Raw genomic sequence first — 22499 nt, forward strand, 5'->3', positions numbered from 1 at the left:
ATGAAGTGGGTGGGCTTTCGGCATCATGCATCTGCCAGCATAGGACGCGGAGCTCGTCAGTCTTCGTCATTCTCGCCCGGGATTGGTCGAGGAGCTTTACTTTCCAATAATATAAACATGTCTACTGCTTGCCTGGCTTGAACCGAGGCTTACAAGGGACTGTGCAGTTCTACATCAAACTGTATAAAAACTCTCATTATGTGTTTGCTTGTATTGCTACAGAGCTAAATCTTTGTTATTGCAAGAGAATATGCACATAGCTGCACGTGCACGCGTGAGGAAACGAGGATACCCTGCTGCCGCTGTTGCAAGAAAGAGAGGGGACTCAGCCGTGCTTTCATCATTATAATCACCATCTTAAGTACTAGCGCTTAACATTTTGTTTTTCGGTGTTCAGGCGAGAAGTGACAAGAATATAGACCCCTCCTCTGCAGGGCGGAGCGTGCATTTTCATTTCGTATTTTGTATTTTTTTTTTTTTTGTGATTATTTTTTTTCCTGCCCTCTTCCCTGCTCTGACACGTCTGCACTGAGTGAGTGGCATTGGCACACTGTCAATCGCTCACTACTGCTGCCATCAAACAACATAAAACACACACAGGCAGAGGCTGGAGCTCATAAATTTCAGAAGGGCAAGATATTTTTTTGCGCATCGCCTTAATACAGCGTTGTCTCCTAATTAATTTCCTCTCGCCGTTGCTTTTTTTTCTAAGCAGAAATCTCCCAACTTTTTGTACATTTCATATTTTTTGTAGTCACATTTGGAAACCTTGCTGCAGATTGTGTATTTTTTTTAAATACTGTCAGTTGTCGCGGGGATAATTTCTGCACATTTATAGCTGACACCTGCGAGCCTAAGATTGTTTTTTTTATTTGTTTACACGTTTTCACAGCGGATATCTTTTTTTTTTTTTTTTTTAATTTTGTTGCCGGTGCTTCATGAGGAGGATTTGGACATTTTCGAAAGGAAATGCGCCGGAATCCCACGAAGAGCGCTAATAAATGAGAGACCACCAAGGACCGTTTCTGTCTCTACCGCCCGTCAAAACCCAGAGAAAAGACTGATTGCTATGAGGATCCGTGCGGGATGTGATGGACCGTCAATTTTGACAAACAAGTTTTAAAGAAGAAGAGAAAAAAATATTCATGCGATTTTCTACAAACACAGCCGAAATCAGCGTTTTGGCACTTTGGACCGCGCGTAAAGCGACGACAACTTGGACAGAAGATTTACGCTAAAAAATAGTATTAATAAAAACTGCTGCATATTTTTTAACAAAAGACGCGTGTGTGCTGCCTAACCCCGAAGAATCACACAACCGTACATCCTTCCAGTCTGCGGCATATGTTGTAGCCGATTTCGTATATGAGTTTTTCAATTTGTGTGGCTCAGTGCACAGACTCTTTAGCGGCTACTATGGACGATCAAGCCCGGATCATGCAGTCGATCGGCGGTGTCAGTCTGGCTGGCCACTCGGTACAAGGAGGCATGGCACTGCCGCCTCCACATGGACACGATGGGACAGACGGAGACGGAAGAAAACAAGACATTGGTGACATTCTGCATCAAATAATGACCATAACTGATCAAAGTCTGGACGAGGCGCAAGCAAAGTTGGTTGATTTATATGTTTTATTAACTTCGCCACACCAAAAAAAGAAAAGAAAAAACAAAACAAAACGCCGAACGCATCATTATTGAGATGTGGCCCGTTTAACTTAACTCCCCAATGCACAACAATAGGCTGGAGTGGCTTTAATGATAATCTCACTCTGAGGTGTATTTATTGCCTCGCAAAGCTTTAACACAGTGAAAGTTGCCACTGAGGGAAGCACAGCATTTTAGTTAAACTGTCCTAGTGAGCACGTGTTTTATAAATGTTCATTCATCTACAAAAGTCTACGTGGTGTTGAAACACAATTAATGCCAGTGGGCTCATGTTATGCAGGGAATTGCCACTGAGACTAATATTTACATTAGGGCTTGGTGTTATTTGGTGTTTTAAAAAAAAAATAAAAATACTATGACACAGTATACATTTTAGAAGAAAATGCTAACTTTCTGAAGAAGAGGCTTGGAACATTGGAAGGCATTATTAAAGTGGCAACTAAACTTAAAAGCGTGTCCAACCCTATTAACTGTTTGTGTCAGACATGTGAACTATCAGTGAACTTATTTCAGTATTTTATTTTCTCTTATACTGAAACAGGAAACACGGACTGAACTGTCACAGAATGAAACCAGCACTCTTCAGCGTTCTCTGTGAAATCAAAGAAAAGACAGGTAAGATCTTTGTCTAAAATACTGTAATATCAAACTATAAACTCCATCGTTACAGTGATACATGCAATTGGAGAATCAATAAAAACACAGGCATTTTTTTTTACCTCTCAGTGAGCTGATGACAGCCTGCATCCAGGTTATAGGTGACCTCTGACCGAATGAATCAGTCACTTTTTAAAAATATGTCACCGTACCACGCAGAAACTCCCGTTGTCACGGAACAATAGGCAGAGTCTTCTTCCACTGAAGATGCTCTTTTTTTTTCTTCTGCAAGTGTGCTTTAAAGCACTGGTTTGCTTGGATTTGAACATAAAGTGCGCTCCAGATTTCACACTCACCACCCTGCCAGTGAAGAGGCTGGGGAAGTCCCGTAGCATATGCTCTACATATCCTAGATCACACAGAATCCATGCTGGAAAACCTGACAACGTTTTGCCATGAACTTATAAGAGATTTTTTTATTAGTCAAATCATACGATGGGCTCGCAGAATTAATAATTCGACTGCAGTTGTATGAAAGCCTTCCTGCAAAGGTGGATGGTTAATCTTGAAAAATGCAAACAACACATCTCCTGGAAGCTTAGTTAGAGAAAAGGATTGTGAAATAATAATAAAAAAATCCTCTTTTTATATATTTATATGAGCATAAACTGTTATTTCTGTTTTTTAGGACTAGGATTGAAAACCTTTAGCATGCACACACACTTCATTCATATATTATTGAGAGTTGTAATTACAAGCGTTCATTTTTTTATAGCTTAAACTTTGTGTTTTTTTTTTATTTCAAGTCCAAACCTGTATCCCATGAGATTATTGGTTTTACACCTTATGGTCTATTTTCTTAAATAAGGACGCTGGCTTTTTGATGATAATTTTTTTGCAGACAATGCTTATTGAACAGGTGCTTCAAATATCTACTCTCCTATATGTTAGCTATTTATTTTTCTAGTAATATGTATTTTTAAAATGATGAACGAATTTGACTCTACTAGAAAAAAAAGGAGTAAACCTGGTGTTTTGTCAGATTTGTGACCTTTGTGCGGTTTATGAGGAAATTAGCTTGAAGGAGGTCATAAAAGTTTATGAACTTCCTCAACACAGGTGGCGTCCACAGGGGCAGGCCGAGGGTCCACAGTCTAGCCGAGCTGCTCTGCTATGTTTGTGAGCCTGTTGATTTCAGGCAATGAAAGAGACGGAGCAATAATAAAAAAAGAGTAGATGCAGATCAAACACGATGCCAGCTTTGAGGCGGAAGTGTTGCTGCGATTGTAGAATGTGGAGCTCACTGAAAAAAACAAGTATTAGAAGTGATTTTTAGTTTCAGACCCAAACCACTTTCCCACATCAGTTTTACTTGTTTGTTTGTTTGAAGTTATAATGGCTCCTGTTTGAATGTTTAAGCTGTGTGAACTCGAGTCATTCAAGTTAGCATGGAAATTATTTAAAGCAACATCATTTGGTGTGTCCACGTGCACGTTTGATCGAGATCCTGGTAAGAAGTGAGTGTGAAAAAGAGACGAGACAGAGGAGGAGAGTGAGCACAAGCCTGCGTGCGTGCATGTGTGTATGTATGTGTGCATGGTTAACCTGTGGTTTAGAGTCACAGCCTCCCCCTCTTAGCCATTGACAGAACTCAGCTGGTCTGGTGGCCTTGTTGACCGGTCTGCTTTTCCAGCTCACAGTAAGCCTTTCACTGGCTCCTACAGCATCATTCACAAGGCTTCCTTGGCCCTTTCATGTCTGTTGAGATGGCACATGGGGCCGCTGTCTTTTAGCCATGGAGCCCACCGCTGCCTGAAAATGGCTTTTAATAATAAATTTGAAAGTGGTCCAAGAATCATCAGTGTAATTACTGCACACATGTATCATGTTATCAGGGCTTATTGCATGGTGTGCAGGTGATTAGTAAGACTAAGGTCTGGCTTTCGTATTATTTTGTGACGAAGATGGCGAGACTCAGTTGCATTTTGAAATGATTGCGTTTTGGAACGGAAAGGTTAAGAAAATGCATTTTCTAGTAATAGCAAGACACTTCAAAGCGTTTTTTTCCAAGGTGTTTGGAAGTTTATGGCACTCTTTTAACTGTTATTGTAGAGCTACGGGCACATTTCTGCATTGCTAATGCCCTCGAAGTATTAATTCACTTTGATATGCTAATTAGAGAGCATTATGCAAGAAATGAGATTAAGTGGCAGCATGAAGTCATTTGCCTGTCACTAAATTGAGTGTTTTAGCAGGAAGGCTTTTTCCTCCAAAATTTCTTGGTTTTGCATTTAGATAAGCTGAATGTGAGATTTGGTTGGCAAGTGTTGTTCTTTGTGCTTTCATGTGTGTGATCTTTTTTTTCCCCTTTAGGTTGATACATAAAAAAAGACAAACAAATCAAAATCTTTCATGTCTCTAACTGTTTTAGGACAAAGGATACATTCACGCTGTACCTTTTCCCCCCCTTAGGCTTCATGAGGAGACAATGAATGCATTGAGTGAAAATTGCCTGCGATTCAGATGAGTTTTGCAGTTATTCCTCTGTGCTGGGTTTGTTTTATCCTGCTGGCTACTCCCTTGTCTTGCTCTCTTGCTTGGAAGAGAGGCTCACAGCAGCAGGAGCAGCGGGAGCGGCAAGAATAACAAAGGTGAAAGATTACCTCCATATGGTATTTCTGACCAGGAAAAGAGAGGTTCTGTAGCAAGACTCCTCTTTGATGTGAGGTTTAATCAATAGAAAGAGATTACAGAAAACTATTACAGGCTAAATCATGGAGTACTACAGAGAGGCTTAGCCCTCTCCACAGCTCTCTCAGCTGCGTGGCGCTTCTTTGGCTGCGTATTGACTTGTTGTTTTCGTGACCTTTGACTCATCAGGTTCAGAAATAGGGGGTCTGGAGAGGTAGGGGAAGGAGGGAGGGAATGTGGCAGAGATTCAGGCTGATGAATGCTGCGATCCTGTGTCAGAGGCAGTGGATTAGGGAGGGTACTGCACTCACAGGTCGAGGCGGTGTCGCCGTTTGGTGTTTTTTTTTGTGCACGTTTTTGATATGGCTTCTGAAAGAGCTGAACGTGCTTTCACGTGTGCATTTGGGTCTGTCCACGCTGTGTTCGGTGCTCGACTGAGAAAGACTGTGCTCACTAAATACAGTTCAGGATGAGCCTGTAATTAACCACATGCAAGCCGGACTAAAAGTGTTACCTGAAGTAAATAGAGTTAGGACTGAGTGGGTAAGCATTTCTGAATTCTGTAGGGAACATGAATTTTAGTGCTGCCAAAGTTAATGAGGAAACTAGTTCTAATTGTATTATTATTATTATGATTATATTTTTATTACAATTTTTTCCCCCTCAAAATTAAGGAGCTAGGGAACAAAAATATATGTTATTTTAGTCAATTCTTTTCTTTTCTTTTTTTTTTGGTTCTACCTCATGGGTTTTTCTTCATCCTGAAAAGGCTCCAGTAAATGCATGACAGAGAACAGAAAGCTATTCAGCAGCAGACACAATTGACTTTGGCTGCTTTTTGTCTCAGAGAGCCCCAGTGATGCGGCTGCACTGACTAGATAGTGTTGTGCCGAATGGCTTGCGCACAGCTGGGTTCTTGACTGGCTCAGTGTCAGGGCCACTAGTGCTTCCCCTTCTAAAGCACAAGGGGGACCGAGGAAGATGTGGCTATTATCTAAGTAGCTCCCAAATACCCTCCATTTCCCCATCATCAAAGATGAAAAGAAGGAGAGCCAGACAAAGAGGAAAAAAACAGAGTATACATATTGGTTTCATTTGGAAGGGTAAATGCTTTTGTGTTGTGGCGATAGATGTCTCTGCAGCTGTAGTGGCTGGTATCTGCACGTACAGAACCTCAAATCTTTATTTATTTATTTATTTATTTTTTGGGGGGGGGGGGGGGGGGGTGATCTAGTGCTGTCCTTCCATCTACGCACGCACCCATCTTCTTGCACACATCTCCCTCTCTCCCCCTCGAATCGCTTCAAGCGTTTTCTGCGGGCTCCTGCGCGATCAACAGCTCATAATTGTTTTTTGCACATACGTTATGCAAATGAGCCTTTATGGCAACTGGCATAACAATTAGCATCCTCCAACAATATTTTAGTAGGTTAATTGCGAAATTTCTGAATTGTACATCTGAGTTGTTAATTAGGCATGACAGAGGTGGTGAAATAGTTATCTTCAGGCGGTGGCAGCCAGCAGAGGCTGCTTTGGATGCAAAAAGGAAGGATTGATTGAAATTAGTTTACAGCAGTAGGAGCGTGCCTGCTGGAGACTCTTTGCATGCCCCTCTTGCTTTTTGTGGCATCTGTTTGTTGCTGAATGCAAAAAGCACGAGGCAGACGCAAACGTGAAGAAGGTGGGTCACGTTTTGACACCTGTAGAAATATTGCGCTTTTTTTTTTTTGGCTGTTTGAAGAAATACTCGTCCTGCTGTTGTTTTTAATTTTTATTTTTTTATGTCACTGCAGCTGGACTGTAAACAATTTTATAACTTATTTATTCCACTTTTTATTTTTGCATTTTTTTTAAATGTTAAAGTTAAATGTAGCAGGGAAAAACAAAATAAAATATCCATCTGTATTTATTTATTTATTCATAGGCTAAAATGTATTGACGAAAAAAAAATTGTTGCAAAATCTAAAACCCCTTTTAATGCGTTTCTGATTATGAAAACACATTTCATTATGCGTTTTTCTTCCTTTACACTCGTAGTGATTCTATATGATTTCAAGCTATAGCTGGAGTTTATTTACAAGTAAGTAAATAAAGTCACAAAGAGACTTTATTTTAAAATTACTCTCCAAGTCTCTTGTGTCATGATGTTCATTACTGTGTCACCCGATGGCCAAGTGTATGTAATGCCATAGAGCTGGTTATTAGTGTAAAAAGCATTACAGTGAAAGACTGGCGCAAAGCAAGTCCTCTCTCAGTAATGACTCTGCTATTTATAGGTCCCTATTTCATTAGCCCTAGTGTTTCAGGGAAGAGTCTTCCTCATGGGACAATAGACACCATGATGTTCATTTACTCTTGTACACATTACATGTGGACAACTAAGTGACCCATCATCTGTGAGTGCAAGAACATGGACAGCGCTCTTGAATTTCCTCCTAATTTAGCTTTTTTTGTGCCTGTGTTTAATCTTTTTTAATAGATGGACTTTTTTTGGAGGGGATGTGTGTGTGTGTGTGTGTGTGTGTGTGTGTGTGTGTGTGTGTGTGTGTGTGTGTGAAGGTGTTACAGGTGATGCGGTTCTCTTGCTAAAATGATGAAGGAGTTAAAGCCACCAGTCACTAAATGCACACATTTGTAATATCTCGACACCGTGGCGGTTTGCGGCTTGTTGTGTGACAAAAGCGACGTGATACACAATCGTCACCTTTCTTCTCTTTACACACGATTGTTTTCCAAAAACGGGGGAAGGAAAAAAAGGGGCTCTTTGCTGTCTCTGCTACATTTGCGAGCTTGAAAATGTAGCCCCTCTCCCCATTGTTCCAGATGCCATTGTTCCACGTTTCATACATTAGAATGATATATTGAAGGCAGAAATGGGAAAAAGACTGCAATGCAATGAAATTTTAATCAGCGTCTTCTGCTGCTTTAATAAGGCAAATAATTCTTATTGGCTGCTGTGTTAAGATTTCTAATATTTAATTCATAACAAACCTTGCATTATTCTGCTCTTGCCCTAAGACAAGCTCCACTCTGCTGCCTGCTAAAAGGCAACGATGGAGGAGTGGAGGGGGTGTTAAAGGAAGTGCACACCCAGCATTTTTCTTATCAGTTTTGGCATAAATATCACACTGTTTTGATATCGTCCGTGAATTCAAATATCTGTTTAAAATCATTTTAACTAAATGTGTCACTGGAGCTAATGATGGAGAAACTGGGCTGGCACTCCTGGTGATCAGTGGACAAAGACTTAAGTAGCTTTCTTTGTAATTTTGTCAGCAGTCAGTTAAGTGCAACCATTTGCCGGGCTAACTGTCTTTTTATTTTCTTTAGTCCTTGAAGTTCATTTTTGCGTCTGAAGTAATGGAGAGATGGCGAGGGGCCAGCAGCTAGGTGCTGGCTCATGTTACAGAGAAACGGTGGGACCTGTTTTCGTCTCTCGGTGAAATGGCTTAATTGGTGTCAGAGCCCCAGGGATAAAGGCCTCTTGCTCTGAAACACAGCCACACAGGCCCTGTCTTCCCTCAAACCAGGAGGAACGGCCGACGTCTGCTGGTGAATGAGGACTAAGCCGTGGCATAACAATACCAAATGATGTTTGGGATGACAGAAATTAATATGCACTTGCTCCCAGAAAGCTATGATTAATGACGGCGAGCAGGGAAATGCTGTCCCTCCTTTTGCTCCTCTTTGATGGGGGATTGAAAACCAAAAAGAAGGAGGGAAAAAAGGCTGGTTTCTCCTCTCTTTAGAAAGTGGAGGAAGTACATTACACACTGCTATTCTTTTTTTTTTTCTTACTTTATCCTCAAGCAAGAGGCAGGAAAATACCGAGCACTGGTAATGAATTTTGGAACCATTCAGTAACATTGTGACCTACTATATTGTCCCGTTGCAAAATCCTCACAAATACATGGATCCTTTTGCAAAGCTGCTCAACCACTGGTCATAACTCTAGTTAAGAATCTGATATCTAATGTTATCTGTAATCGCTAAAAAAAATTAGCAAATGTAATTTTAATAAGAGTTAATAAGAGATGACCTGACGATGGCTTCTTTTCGTATAGAATTTTACGCACGCCCATTGATTCCAAGCCAAAGGTGTGAACAAAATGGTGGTGTGCTGTTGCCATGATAATGATCTGTATCTGTTGTGTCCTAGGAGGAGACGCATGAATATTTAATTGTGTCTGCTCGAGAGATTCCCCAGACCCTTCTGTTCATTTCTTACTTTCTCTAATGCGTTTCCACCCTCCCAGGTACTTCCTCTCTAAGTAATGGAGAATTAAAGCGTGCATTAAAATGATCTAAATTGCAATGTAAGGGATTTCTAAGGACATTTGTCTCAGCACAATGCGGCTGAAAATTCAAATGGCAAGTTTTGACAACGGACATTCTGCTGACACCGTGTATTTGCTTCACGTTGGCTCCTCAAATAAGCATTTCCTCTGTCAAAGTGATTGATATGTATTAAGCGTGCGCTTTTTACATCACGCCGCTTTGGGAGATAATGTGGGTGCGCGCATATAAGTTTTAAACAGCGAATGAGTTCCCCCTCATATTGATCTATTTGTGTTGGCGGAGTGGCAGGTGCTATACGAAGACTGTGTCAGCTTTGATTGTTTGTGTCAGTGATCCGAGCCGACACTGAGCTCTTTTACTGTTCGTCACTGCACTTGCTTCCTGTTGATGAATGGCAGCGCACTGCACAGATCCTCAAAAAAAACCTCGTGTCTGTGCTGTCTCACCAGCCCTCTGAATCAACCTTGGATCTCAGAGATTTTTTTATCTCTTATGTGTACACTTGGATTTTTTTCCAATTCTTTTTATTTTGTAATGCTAAACTGTGGGACATACCTAAAATGTCCACAGGACTTTAAAAAAAATTTTTTTTTTAATGAAATCCAATAATGTAAAAGCTTTCAATGGGAAAGGGAACATCAGTTGATGAGGGACAGGAGGTGTGGTTCCTCTCCTTCTCTAAATATTCAAGTTTAGTTCTTAACGTGCATCTGTGTGTGTGTGTGTGAGTGTGTGTGTGTGTGTGTTGGCAGGCATGCTAGGTTATGGCGTGAAGGTGAGCCTCTGTAAGTATGCAGAGCACGGCGGGCCTCGCACGGGTGCTGAAGGAGAGCATGGAGTGGCAGAGTTAATTTATTTAATGACTGAGCGTCTTATATCTCCCCAGCCCTGATTAGAATCCATGCTTGATGAGGGAAGCGATAGAGGGGAGTGCGCTGCCCCTAGGCCCTAGCACGTACATTCACGGTTTTCTTTCTCCAGTGCCTATTCCCCCCCCCCCCCTCCCAATCCACTGGGTTTTGCAATAAAAAAAGAAAGACATAAAAGGGAAAAGTGCACCACCAAGTAGGATAATAACCGCTTGTGTCCGTCACGATATTTCGTGATTATGTCCGTACATGTGATCGTTTTGTTGCACACTGGCAGGAAATGCAGCTCTGAGCCTGATTAAATGTGCGTGTTCGTGTGTGTGTGTGCGTGTGTGTGTGTGGCGTGCTCCGTGATAAAGACGAAGTGCTGTGGAGCTCCATGAACGTGGGAAAGCCAAACAGAGCGTGTCACTTTGGCAGCACGGGCTGTCAGCATTGGGGAGCTGCAGTTGTAAAAACCATGACCTTCCTCTTTGCCAGCATGTCTCTTGCAGAGCCAAAGCACTGCCCTGTAGATCTGGGCTGGCTGTGGGAGGGAATACAAACACGGAGAGAGGGACAGTTGGAAAAAAAAAATGGCAAGAGCCATAATTGTGAGGAAGGGGCGGCTGAAGTAATGAAATACTTCTTGGAGCTATCATAACTGAGAAGGTGAGGGAGGGAAAGCAAAGAGGGGGGAAAACACTCGGCGGCTTCTAACATTTCCACGAGCCATCATCAGTAATGCCGCTGCAGCCTCACAAACCAGAAATTATTTCTTCAGGCGTCGCTGTCAAGTGTTATTCAAATAACACCAGCCTCACATTTGAATAACAGCCGACATTTTGAATTAATTAATCAGACAAGATAGTCTGGGCCTTTTCTCATTAGTCTACAGGTCAGGCTGGGGAAGATATATGCGCCGGTGATGATATACTTGTCTTTAATAGTGATTTATGGAGATTTTGGATTGTACTCGATTTGTCAAAGGGCCTGGTAGCAGAAAAATAGAAGAGTGTATATTTCATTACCTAATCTTTGATACGTTCCACGATGCTAAAAGATACAGTCCCGTTGTGTAGCTGCACAGGAAGCTCTTTTTATATTCGCTCTTCTTGAGTGAAGAGGCACACACACACACACAGAAACACAAAGACACATTTAATCTCATACTGTAGGCTTCCCATTTTACTTTTCCTATGCAATTAAGCGAGAGCTGTAAATTATAACTGTACCCTACTTTAATTATCGTGGTGTAAAAATAGAGTTCCTGTCTTTGAGAGGATTTCATTAACTTACTCAATATTCCATGTCAGCTCGGAGGATCACAAGATTGCAGTGAGGTTTGTGTTTAACATCCTCTGAATCAAGTGGGTTACTCACCTAGATGCTATTTAATTAATAGGAGGCACAAATAGCAGTGGGTTTGCATGTAAATATAGACTCCATATCTCCCTGGCTGTAGTTGACCTCAGCTGGTTTGACATTTTATTTGGGTTTCATAGTGGGTTTTGTGCGTGCGTGTGTGTGTCTGAGTGTGTGTGTGTGGTCACAGCGAGCAAAAAAAGTACAGTTTTGAAAAGGATAGTGCTCATCATGTAGTGTCACTTACTTCATGGGTTGTTAGATATGAAGTTCATCAGCAGCTATTTGTATATATATATTTTCTAACATACAGCGGGTTTAATTACCCAGAGTAGACATGTACATCTGTGATTTTATGCTGCACAACATGTGTGTGTGTGTGTGTGTGTGTGTGAGTGCTGGAGAGTGTCAGGAAGCTACGAGCTGTTGCCATTCCAGTGAGCAGCCCACACAAAATGCACCAACACCAGTGTGACAAAACATTCAAATAAATTGCTGTCAGGCTGCCGAAACACCAAGTGCAGCGATTTTTATCTGACATGTGGAAGACCCAGACATGCAGTCCTGACAAGTAACGCCGGAGCACCTGTGAGAGACGAGCGATAAAAATCAGGATACGCCTGATCCTCGGCATAACAATACCTATCATTACTTGATATTATTACTCTTCTTTAAGAGAGAGCTCAAGATGGAAAGATAGTCTCAACGCGTTGGCTTCTTTTAAAGTCTGGATAATAAATGATCTTTGGCCGCTGTTTATTTAGACGCCCACCCCCAAAGAAGAATTTATGGTTAAGTGGAATTATGAAGGCTGATGGCTTTTCAACAAGTATTAAAATGGCTTTTACATTCATGCAGAATTGTTTATTACTCTGAGAAAATGGTCGTATTTTTTTTTTTGTCTGAAGGTTCAATATAAAAAGTGCTAGTGTTTGAAAATTTAATTTACTGGTCTAGCATCAGCATTCACAGATGCAATCAAATGCACAACACACACACACACACACACACACACACACACACACGTTCTTAAATATTTACATTAGGCTTTTATAATGTTTAACGCTCTTGAGTAATTCTGCTTTTTAGTTCTTTGCAGCTTAAATAGAATTTAGTGCAAAAATCAACCTGACTGATGATCCTGATTGACTTAGTTTCACCGCTGCACGCAGCATGGAGGCACAAATTAATACTAAGAGAGTCTGCGTTGCTTCACTTATTCTCATTGAGTCTCCAAAATTGACTCAGTAATTCTTAAATCCAATTGAGAAGCATTAAAAATGTGCTTTTTTCGAATCTCCGAGACAAAGGACTCACTGTGCAATGTGCCATCCATTCTCTACTGTATTGTTATTTTCTCCCTTATAGGTTACTAATGAGGAATCGGCCCTCATTATGATTTTAAGGATGAGAGAGGAAAGCTTTTAATTAATGATACGTAAATGGTTCTGAATTGATTATGTTAGAATATCAAGAGAGATGGGTAGAAGCTGTGGTGTAATATATTTTAATTAAGAATTAATTAAAAATGATGGCAATTTTATAGAGGCAGAAAATAGAAGAATTTATTCTCTGTCACAATTAAATCAGCCCCTGATTTAATAAACAGACACATGCTGTATTCACTGAAGAGTTATATTTATACGTTGCGAGGCAGAATTATCCCAAATATTAAAAAAAAAAAAAAAGATCAGCGCAGTGTGTCAGTGGTCGACCACAAGCTGGGTTCTCTGGGGTTAATGGTGATTTATCTCATTCCTAATTCATGAGATCCTCCTGGTCTGTGTTAGGTGGATCAATAAAGCTGTGTTTCCTTTTTGAATTCAGTGTCTACAATTAGATTTGCGACGTGGAACACAATTAGAAGTAAGACATGAATGCATGTTTTTATCTCTGGTGGCAAGTGAATGTGCGCTCCCAAAAGATATCAATCTGTTTATGAGGTAAAAAGATTTGTGTGAAAAAGATGACTTGTGACTAGATGTGGACCCTTGTTAACCCTTTTAATTGTTATCTGCTTTCTTTCATTCATTCTTCGGGGCATGGGGAAGCGGAGGACGGCGCATTAGCCGTGCGCGCCGCTATTAAAGGGAGAGAGGTCTTTGTTTTCTGCTAACAGTGGCGTACATGCTCCGTGCTAAACTCCGCGATCAATGGCAGAGAGGCTGCTATCACAGCACTCGATGCAGGCGTAGCTCAGGGGGGCGGGTGGGGAGGGGGGGGGGGGCGTGCGGCGGGGGTCCCTGGTGGTTCATTTTGATTGGAGCGCAGAGTTTTGTGTTGAAAGGCGAGGGAGAGACAGGCTGTTGGAAGCAAATCCCCCTGGATCAGTTAGAGCTTTGCAACAAAAACACCTTGATATTCCTGGGAACATTTGCTTAGGAAAAAGAATGAATTTAAATAAACGGGCAACGAGAGAATGAAATGATCTAAAGCATTTCTGAAGGTTTCTGTGCTCAGAGAAAGCTCGTGTATCTCTGGCTTAGAATTAATTTAGCAGCCACTTTTCAAATCACAGTAAAGCGCTGCAGTGTACAAAATGGAAATCAGTGTAGCTGAAGTGTTTTGGTAATGACGTTCAGCAGTCTTAAAAAAAATTAAAGTTTTTTAAACAAATGAAATATATAGTAGGTGGAGGGTGTTTAAGATGGTGTTAAGTTGATTGTTTGTGTAGCAGCGTGTGAAAGAAAGCCTATATTAGCTAACCAATCTAGAGTGGGAGTAAGAAGAAGAAATGCCCTTTATTAAACACTGAATAGATTATTAGTCCGAGTCTCCTCACGCGAGATCACCCATAGAGGCTCAGAGCCATCAACAGTCACGTGCGTGCACATCGAACGTCTGTGAGTGCGCACACAAATATAAACGCGTACGTGACGCGCAGAGGGACACATTTTGAGGAAACACGCACAGGGGCCCCAGATGTGTTCATGCATGCACACGCTGTATATATTGCACGCACGCCAGTGGCTGGCAGAGCATCTTCTTTTTTGACACCTGCAACTAGTTGCAATACATCACTGTCAGGATCACTTTCTCCACCCATCCGCATTTGCACGTTAGTTATCCGCGGAGGCCTTCGTCAAAAAGTTGAGCAGTCCTGACATCAGCTCCCTTGTGGGAACCGAAAAGGTGAAGTTGTGCTGGGAGTTGCCGCGGCGGGTGTCATCGCTGGCTGTACTCGCTGCACCTAACAGCACCGTAATGACTACTGAAGAGAGAAATGATGCTTTAACATGTAACTGTTATGCCATATTAATTGTGTGATGGGCACGTGAAGGGAGATTGTGAACGGCAAAGCCAAACACGTTGCTTTCATCCTGATACTTTTCCCAAGTTACAACAAATATTGTCATAAAATGGAGGGAAAGACATGATAAAAAGCCAGGTGGAGCTTATTTTATTTGGCGGTTCTTCTAGTAAATGTACTTGTGTAAGTGACGATGAGTTTGACTGTTAAGGAGGAAGTAGTGAGGGCATGCTACCCCTTCTGTGAGCCCACTGCGGAGATGAGGAGAGCCTGAGAGTGGCATTGCTAGCAGTGAGCACCAACAGCGCACTGGCCACGACAGAGAAGAGGTGGGGAGTAGCGGTTGGTGGGTGGGTAAGGTGGGGGTGGGGGTCAGTATCTGAACTGGCTGATGGGAGCCAGAACATGAAACAATGCCGGGGGAACGTCTGGTGGGTTCGCTGCACAGAATTACAAGCGAGGGAGCAGGCCTGCTGAGGCAATTACAGCTTAATGGGGTCATTTGGAAGGCAATTGCCAGGGGTTAATGTAGTATGGAGAGATGAGGTGAGATTGAAGTGAAATTTTTGGCTAGAAAATGTGTTCAAATGAAAAGGGAGCAGGCAGACAAGTCGTGCACTGATGGGGTGGGAGGTTGATTGGGGGAACTGGAATGCAGGCTTTCACTGCCACACAGAGAGACATTAGGCCTGACCGTTCACTCCAATGTACACCAGTGCAGGCAAGTGCACATGTCTGCACAGGTACTTTTGCACTCTTTCTCCTTTTGGCCTCTACTTTCTGCCCAAACTGCGAACAAGAGGCCCTCTGTTAGCACTCTGCTTCTGAACACTGCCTGTATTACCCACAGGCATGCCCAGTGGAGGTTTTCTTTTGCCTTATATTACTTGTGATATCAATTCCTGCATTGGGAGCATCAACCATCAGGGTACAAAATTGATTTTTTTTTTTTTTGTGCAATACAGAGAAAGATGTGTCAGATAAAATACAAGAGGCACCTTAGAGAACAAGGATAAAAAGGATCATTATGTGCTGTTACGTTAGCCAGTTCATTACCTTAATTGCTCAACATAATCCGGTGTTGGAAGGGTGCATTGGAGCTTTGGGAAGGAGTCTTTGCCAGGGCTTCCTACCCCGGGTCTCATCTCCCTGATCCCCTGATCTGCAGTAAGCAGACTGATCATGCTAAAGCTAAACTTTGATCAAAGCCAAACTTATTTAAGGTCAGCCATGTGAAATCTCCTGGGAGCTGCAGTGTGCGCCGAAGCGGACTGCGATATAGGAAGTAGTACAGCGCTGTGGCTTGCTGCTGCTGCCGGTGACCGTGCTGGATCACTGGACAGCAATAGCATTATCATCAGCCCTTTCAAGTCTTCAGCATTTTTACACGATTATGCTCAACAGTGGAACTTAAAACCATCCACGGCTGGAGATTCCTTGAGAGTGCGTTCTCGCTCGCACTCTTATCCTTCTCTGTCTGTCTTTTTCTCCCCCTCGCTCTCTGTCATCTCTGTGAAGTCTGTGTATCCCCTTCCCTCCCCCCTCCCCTTTCCCCATCTACACAGGGTTTTGGCCAAGAGCCGGCCACTTCACTGAGGCAGATTTTCCCAGGCTCCCCGAAGGCTATTTTACCAGGATTCCCATTAGATCTTTACCCATTACCAATGTTCCAAGTCATTTACAGAAGAATCTATTTATTTTATGTCGTAATGAATTCATTTGCCAAGCCTATTCTTAATGAAACTCTTCTTTTAACATGCATGAATGAATCATTTACTGTATTTTGTATATTTGGTTTGATTTTTATCTGTCACTGTCTCTGAATATGCCCCAAATCATTCCCACAGTATGCTCTCCGTCACAGTGCAATATTGCACAATGCAGAGGTGGTGGAGCATTGTGTCAGTGCTGCAGGAAAAACAAGGATGATGCAACTGTGTTGTCATTTTAGATTGACAAATAGACAGTGGCAGACCATCAGAAAGGGGAAGAGAGTGGAATGGTATCGCTGACAAACTGCTATGACCTTTGGGGTCCTTTGGCCTCCAGAGTGCAAGGCACATACAGTGTTTACCGCAGGTCAGCAGCAGCATGAACATGTTGCTCCCCCATGGAGAAAAAGCCTATTGCGCTCATCGCACCGAATCATCAACACCAATAATTGGTCAGATAATCTTTAGTCAACTGGACGCATAGTTCCAAAATATGTTTAAAAAAATTTAAAAATACAGAATCTGGGCGTTATTTTAGCTTTGAAACAACTATTAATTGGCTGTGTCGAATATGCCAAATTCAGTCTGTAGTGCTTGAAGCCATGACATCATCCAAAGAGAAGTAGAACTCCCAAAGCTGGTAGGCACTTCTCTTTCCCGTGTTCCATGTCACTAAAGCATCCCATCAAAGCTCGCCTCCTTCCTGTTGTAAGGTAGGGAAAAAAAATCGATGCTGCAATCTTTTCTTTTTGCCTCCTCCAATCCGTAATTGAAATGGAAAATCAAATGAACGGCAAGCAGATAATTGTTTTATCAATATTCCCTGCCTGCCCTACAAGGGTCAGTGCAGAATGATCATGAGTCGGGGATATGACGAGGACAAAATGTGAAATTGAACAGCTAGGAGGCAATAAATCAGCCTTGACAACTAAGAGTGACCAGCATGTAGCTGCAGCAGGCAGCTCTCCCTTCAGAATTTGTCCTAAAGCTGTCTGCACTAAATGGGGAATATTCATCTCATTATTGTTACACTTAATATTGCTATCAAATATTATTCTTAGAGTCCAGACGGGAAGTCAAGGTCACCCCTTCTATTATTGTTGTCATTGTTAGTGCGTGATATTGAGACTATAATGGAGGGCAATGCCATATGGTCTGCTAGGCTTACAAAGAGACAAAGAATAGATTTAGTGACTTGTTGTGAGTTGAGCAAATTGGTTTGTTGTTTGGTTTCCCTTTTATGACTCCTACCGCTTAACTTAACATCAGATTACATGAACTTTATATTAACTTATGTTAACTTACATTCTGTTGATTATATTTCTTTGGAGCTGGAGTTTTCAGAAGATAACGCTGTGCTGCAAAAGTCTGTTTTTGTTTTACATCCAAAATCTGCAAATAGGCTGAACTATAAAATCAAAATAAAATGAATGAATGAATGAATGTTAGAAGCTACAGTAAGGCCACACTCATCAAGTAATCAATTAATTACTAATTAGTGATCAGCGATGCATGCTAGCTTTTTTTATGTTCTCCTGTTCTTATGCATCTTTAAAAAAAAACATTGTGCCAGCTTTCCATGTCTTGCAAAAACTGCAGATAAAACTGTTGCCAGGAATCGACATCTTAAATCATGTGACATCCCTTCCCATCTGGCTCATCCAGTTGCAAGGCATTGACAAAAATATGAAATTGATTTGGTTGACGGGTGTTAAAGAGCCGACAGGAGAATGTCACAAACAATGAATGGTCACAGCTTGGAGGAAAATCAATGACAGAGGTTGAAGCCAGTCTAGAGTGCTACTTGGCAGCGTTACACTGTTCCTGGGAAAGAGCTGTCTTCTGGCCCTGGTTGTCTGATCAAAAGGAGAACTTGATCGTTTTAATGATGGAGGATACGATAAAGATGACAGCTGAAATAAGGACGCTGGAGCAAAGATTGTCTGACTTTTGTGTAGGTCGAAGCTAATGCGTTGTTTGCAATTCATTTTAGAGATTTTTATCCATATCCATAATTTGATGTGTGGCTGTAATTTAAAGCACATAGGTGTGCTTATAGCCTTTTCAGTATAACTTTGCATGGTGGAGATGTATAAATAACACTGGTTTACAGTCAACAGATGAGAGGAAACAAATCCCTTTTAGTTTTACTGTTTGGATTATCATCCTTGAAAAAAAAAAGAATTGGCAGAGTGTCTTTCAAGTGGACAAAGTGATGAAAATCCCCCCTACTTTGTTGGGATTGCAGTTGTAAGCTTTGCACCATATGCTACTTTCCTCTTTAGCTGGGATTATGCCATCATTATTGCTGATAAAAGCTGTTTACTGCCTTGGCTCCAAATCGATGCTCGGGGCGCTCTGAAACTGGCATTCCCTCTCCAGAAGAGTTCATTCCCTGCCAGCTGCTCAGGATTCAACCCCCTTTTGTTTAAGATTTCACAGTTTTTGTAATGTTTATTTTCTATTTAGCCCCCCTCCCCCACTACCACCTTCCCCCCCATGGATTTTTTTTCTGCATTAGCATATGTTTACAATAATTTGACATTTACATTTGATTTGCTTACAGCAGATTGAAGGTGTCTGAGGCATGGTTTTTACAATACTCCTGGAGCTACTGTGCTGGAAAATTCAGTACATACAAATAACAAGGCCTGTTTGGAGTCGAGGCTTTTGGTAGCGAGGAAGCTGTCGTGGTACTGAAAATACCCTGATTTTACAGCAACATCCTAAAGGCTTCCTTCTCACACTGTTACCAATCAATGGCATAATCAGTCAATGCAGATGCAGCTCGACAGCTGTGTTAAGATAACAACCGGTTCTCATGACTATACGGGCCCAGATGACCTTGTGCGCTTCAAATTAATAATGTAAAATCAACACAAGACAACCACCCCCCTGGTTCCCATGCAGACGATGATGAACTACCTTTTTGCCTTACCATCAAAGGCCACTCAGACTAAGTCATGTTTCAAGGCATATACAATAATGTCACTTTTTTTTCTTCAACCCCCCAACTTAGGCTCCATGTCCCTTAAATAATGTCTCTCACTCTTCCTCTACAGCTCTCTAGTACCCAGGGAAATCATACTGATCAATATTTCCCATTTTAGAGGAACTGCAGCAAACATTCACACAGGATTTACTGTAGCCCTCTGTTAGACTTTAATCAAGCTATAATTTAGATCCAACAAACAAAAGGTTCCCTAGAAAATAAATGGAAAGTCTATTTGCAATTTTACAGGTTTTTCTCTTTTATTGGGCTTATTTAGTCTTTTGTTGTTGTGCAGATTGTGCTGTAGTAGTTTTTATCTATCTATCTATCTATCTATCTATCTATCTATCTATCTATCTATCTATCTATCTATCTATCTATCTATCTATCTATCTATCTATCTATCTATCTATCTATCTATCTATCTATCATCTATCTATCTATCTATCTATCTATCTATCTATCTATCTATCTATCTATCTATCTATCTATCATCTATCTATCTATCTATCTATCTATCTATCTATCTATCTACTGATTTTTTTCCTGCACCCTGTGTGTTGTTCTTTATGCATGTGCTTGGATGCATTGATAATGTATTCACAGGGCATAAATCAGAACATGCTATCTCAGTACTTCTTTATATTGGTCAAGGGCCATTGAGCAAAACAGCTTAATGCGCCCTTAACCATTTCAGTCATGGCAGAAAGTAGAAAGACTGCTGACTGGCTGACACCCCATGTAGTCTGTTTACTGTTTAACTTTAAAGTGCTAGAGATTTTCCTAAAATGTTCCTGTTTCTTATATGCCACCCTGATGTATGCCATTCAATGGTGACATACATAAAATGAGATAACCAGAATTATTTATTCGAAAGTCAAAATAATGAAACCTCCACGTACGACTGGAACAAACTACGAGACATTTTAGGTTTGCCTCATGATCTTTGCTTGAACTTGAGAACTGGGTGAGGAGAGTTAAGGCTTTCGTTGACTGTTGCCCATGGCAGGTGGTGGCAGAGCATGTGTGGTCCCCCATCACAGGTGTGTGCAATTAGCCTGACAGCTACTCCTGGATCACCATGAAATAAGACCCTCTAATCTTTATGTGACTATGCTCGTGTGATTTTTCTTTTTTTTTTAAAACATGCTTACATGTGCATCATAGTGGTTACCAGCAAATACAGATTGCTGTACCCTGAAAAGATCTTGTATAAGCGCCCTATGGTGCAGCAGTGTCAACGATAGCACACTGTGTAGATCCAAACTGGGTGTTGCTGCGAGGTAAGAGAATTTGTGTGCCGTTTATTCAACCTCCCGTAATGGGGAACGGACTTGGAAGAGAAGAGAGGGTAATGTATTGGAAAATATCCCTTTCAGCACCTCAGCATAACTTGTCATAGGTCAGGCTTAAAACGTAGCTTGATACAGTTATTAACTCTAATCCGGGCATAAACACAAATCCTCAAGCACCAGCCCAATTAATAATTTGCATAATTAACATGCATTTTAAATAGAGGCTGGTCTTGTCGTTGCCAAGGCAGGGATGGGGGTAATTAGGGCTAACGGAGCAGCGCCTAGGGCCCTTACCCGCAGACGTGCTGCAGTCATTTCCAGCAAAGGGATTGACAACTGCAAGACAAGCTCCCTCGGCTTAGAGCAAAACCCCCTTTGACAGAATTAATAGTTGACAAACTGCTCCTAAAGCCCTGGCATTGTTTCTGTCAGTTGTTTGGTTTGATGTCACTGTTAGACATTATAAATCAATAGTGTCAGGATTTAGTAATGTTTATAGCCAGCCATGGTTTATTATTTCATGTGACTGTCATGGACAAATAGTATTTATCATAGCTGTCTATAAATTATTGCAGACAGACTGTTGGTTTACCCAAACCCATTCTGCTCTTGCAGGGGCCCCTTCCAACGTCCACTTACATATTTAGAGTAATTTATTTTACCAGCCACATTAACCCTTTGCTTTCTCGTAGTCCTCTGAGACTTGTCATCGTAGGCCGACCGCTTCTCTTTCACCGGCACATCAAAACAGCTGATCAAAGCTCATTTCGGGCTCCTTGTTTTCGGATTTCTTTTTGACACTCTTTATTTTCGAATGTGTTTTTCAAAGGGCTTGGAGCTCCGATTAACAACATTGACAGCCTACATCCTTTCATGTTTGTGCACGGCATGTCAGTGGCTCGTCTCGCTTAGGTAGAAAACGTGTGATTACGCGGAGAGATACTTTCTTCAGAACGAAATCATCGTTAAGTGTTTTGGTAAGAAAGTCCACTCCTGCTTCATCAGTGTCACTCTTGACAAATTTATAACGCGTTCGTTCAGTCAGACGCCTTTCACTGAAACAAAATGGTCTAACCTTTGCGTCAGTGTTACACTCATCAAAAACTATTAGAATCATGGCTTTTAATGAGATGATTGATTGGTCAGCTCTCGCAACACTTTGTCAACACAGAGCAAGAACACAAACGCTGCATTCAGTGATTGATGCTATCTGGTCACATTACCATTACTTACACTACTGCGTGGATTTATCTTGTTTACATTTGGTATCATAATGAATACGTAACAATGAGACGTTATTGACCAGCGGACTTTGCGCAGAGCAGTCGCCATTCAGCTGCATCGATGAATTTTGTGCCATTTTCTTCTTCAGACAGACATGAATGCAAATAGCTTTTGCAATTCCCCAAGTAATGTTTTGAATTAAAGTGTCTTTGAAAGCTTTTTCCATGGCTGCAAAAGCACTAAAAAGAGAGAAGAGCAGGTAAACTGAGCTGAAGCTGTGGTATTGATCAGCTGTGCCATCGACTATAAGGTCCACTTTCAGCAGGGAGGTCATTAGTTACTCCTGTGTGCTAATTCATCCCTGGGTTGAGGCGAATCTGTTAGAATGCTAATTCACTACTATGATCTGACAGCTGGGGTAAAGAAAGGGGCAAGCAGGCTGCGGCAGAGAGAAGCAGAGGAGGGAGCTGCAACGGCTTAGTGGTAGGGTCTTGTGTTTGGGTAAAGAGGATGACTTCAGTTCATGGGAGTGTGCACAGAAAAAGGGGTGCGCAGCTG

At 41.6% G+C, this 22499-nt stretch overlaps 1 protein-coding gene across 8 annotated transcripts in view; it reads left to right on the forward strand.

Annotated features, from left to right (window-relative positions):
• Window positions 1-132: 132 nt before the first annotated feature.
• Window positions 133-22499, forward strand: part of pbx3b (pre-B-cell leukemia homeobox 3b) — a 56694-nt gene continuing 34327 nt past the window's right edge. For 2 of the 8 annotated variants that reach the window (XM_082555880.1, XM_082555882.1), the window contains exons 1-2: window positions 136-1613; window positions 2204-2283. In XM_082555880.1, the coding sequence (XP_082412006.1) occupies window positions 1366-1613; window positions 2204-2283 (328 nt within the window). In that variant the 5' untranslated portion in view covers window positions 136-1365. Of the gene's footprint in view, window positions 1614-2203; window positions 2284-22499 lie in introns of all 8 variants that reach the window. The other 6 variants (XM_082555878.1, XM_082555879.1, XM_082555881.1 and 3 more) reach the window with 6 other exon arrangements.

The sequence above is a fragment of the Aulonocara stuartgranti genome, assembly GCF_965226115.1.
Source record: "Aulonocara stuartgranti genome assembly, chromosome: 12".
NCBI classification, from domain to species: domain Eukaryota; kingdom Metazoa; phylum Chordata; class Actinopteri; order Cichliformes; family Cichlidae; genus Aulonocara; species Aulonocara stuartgranti.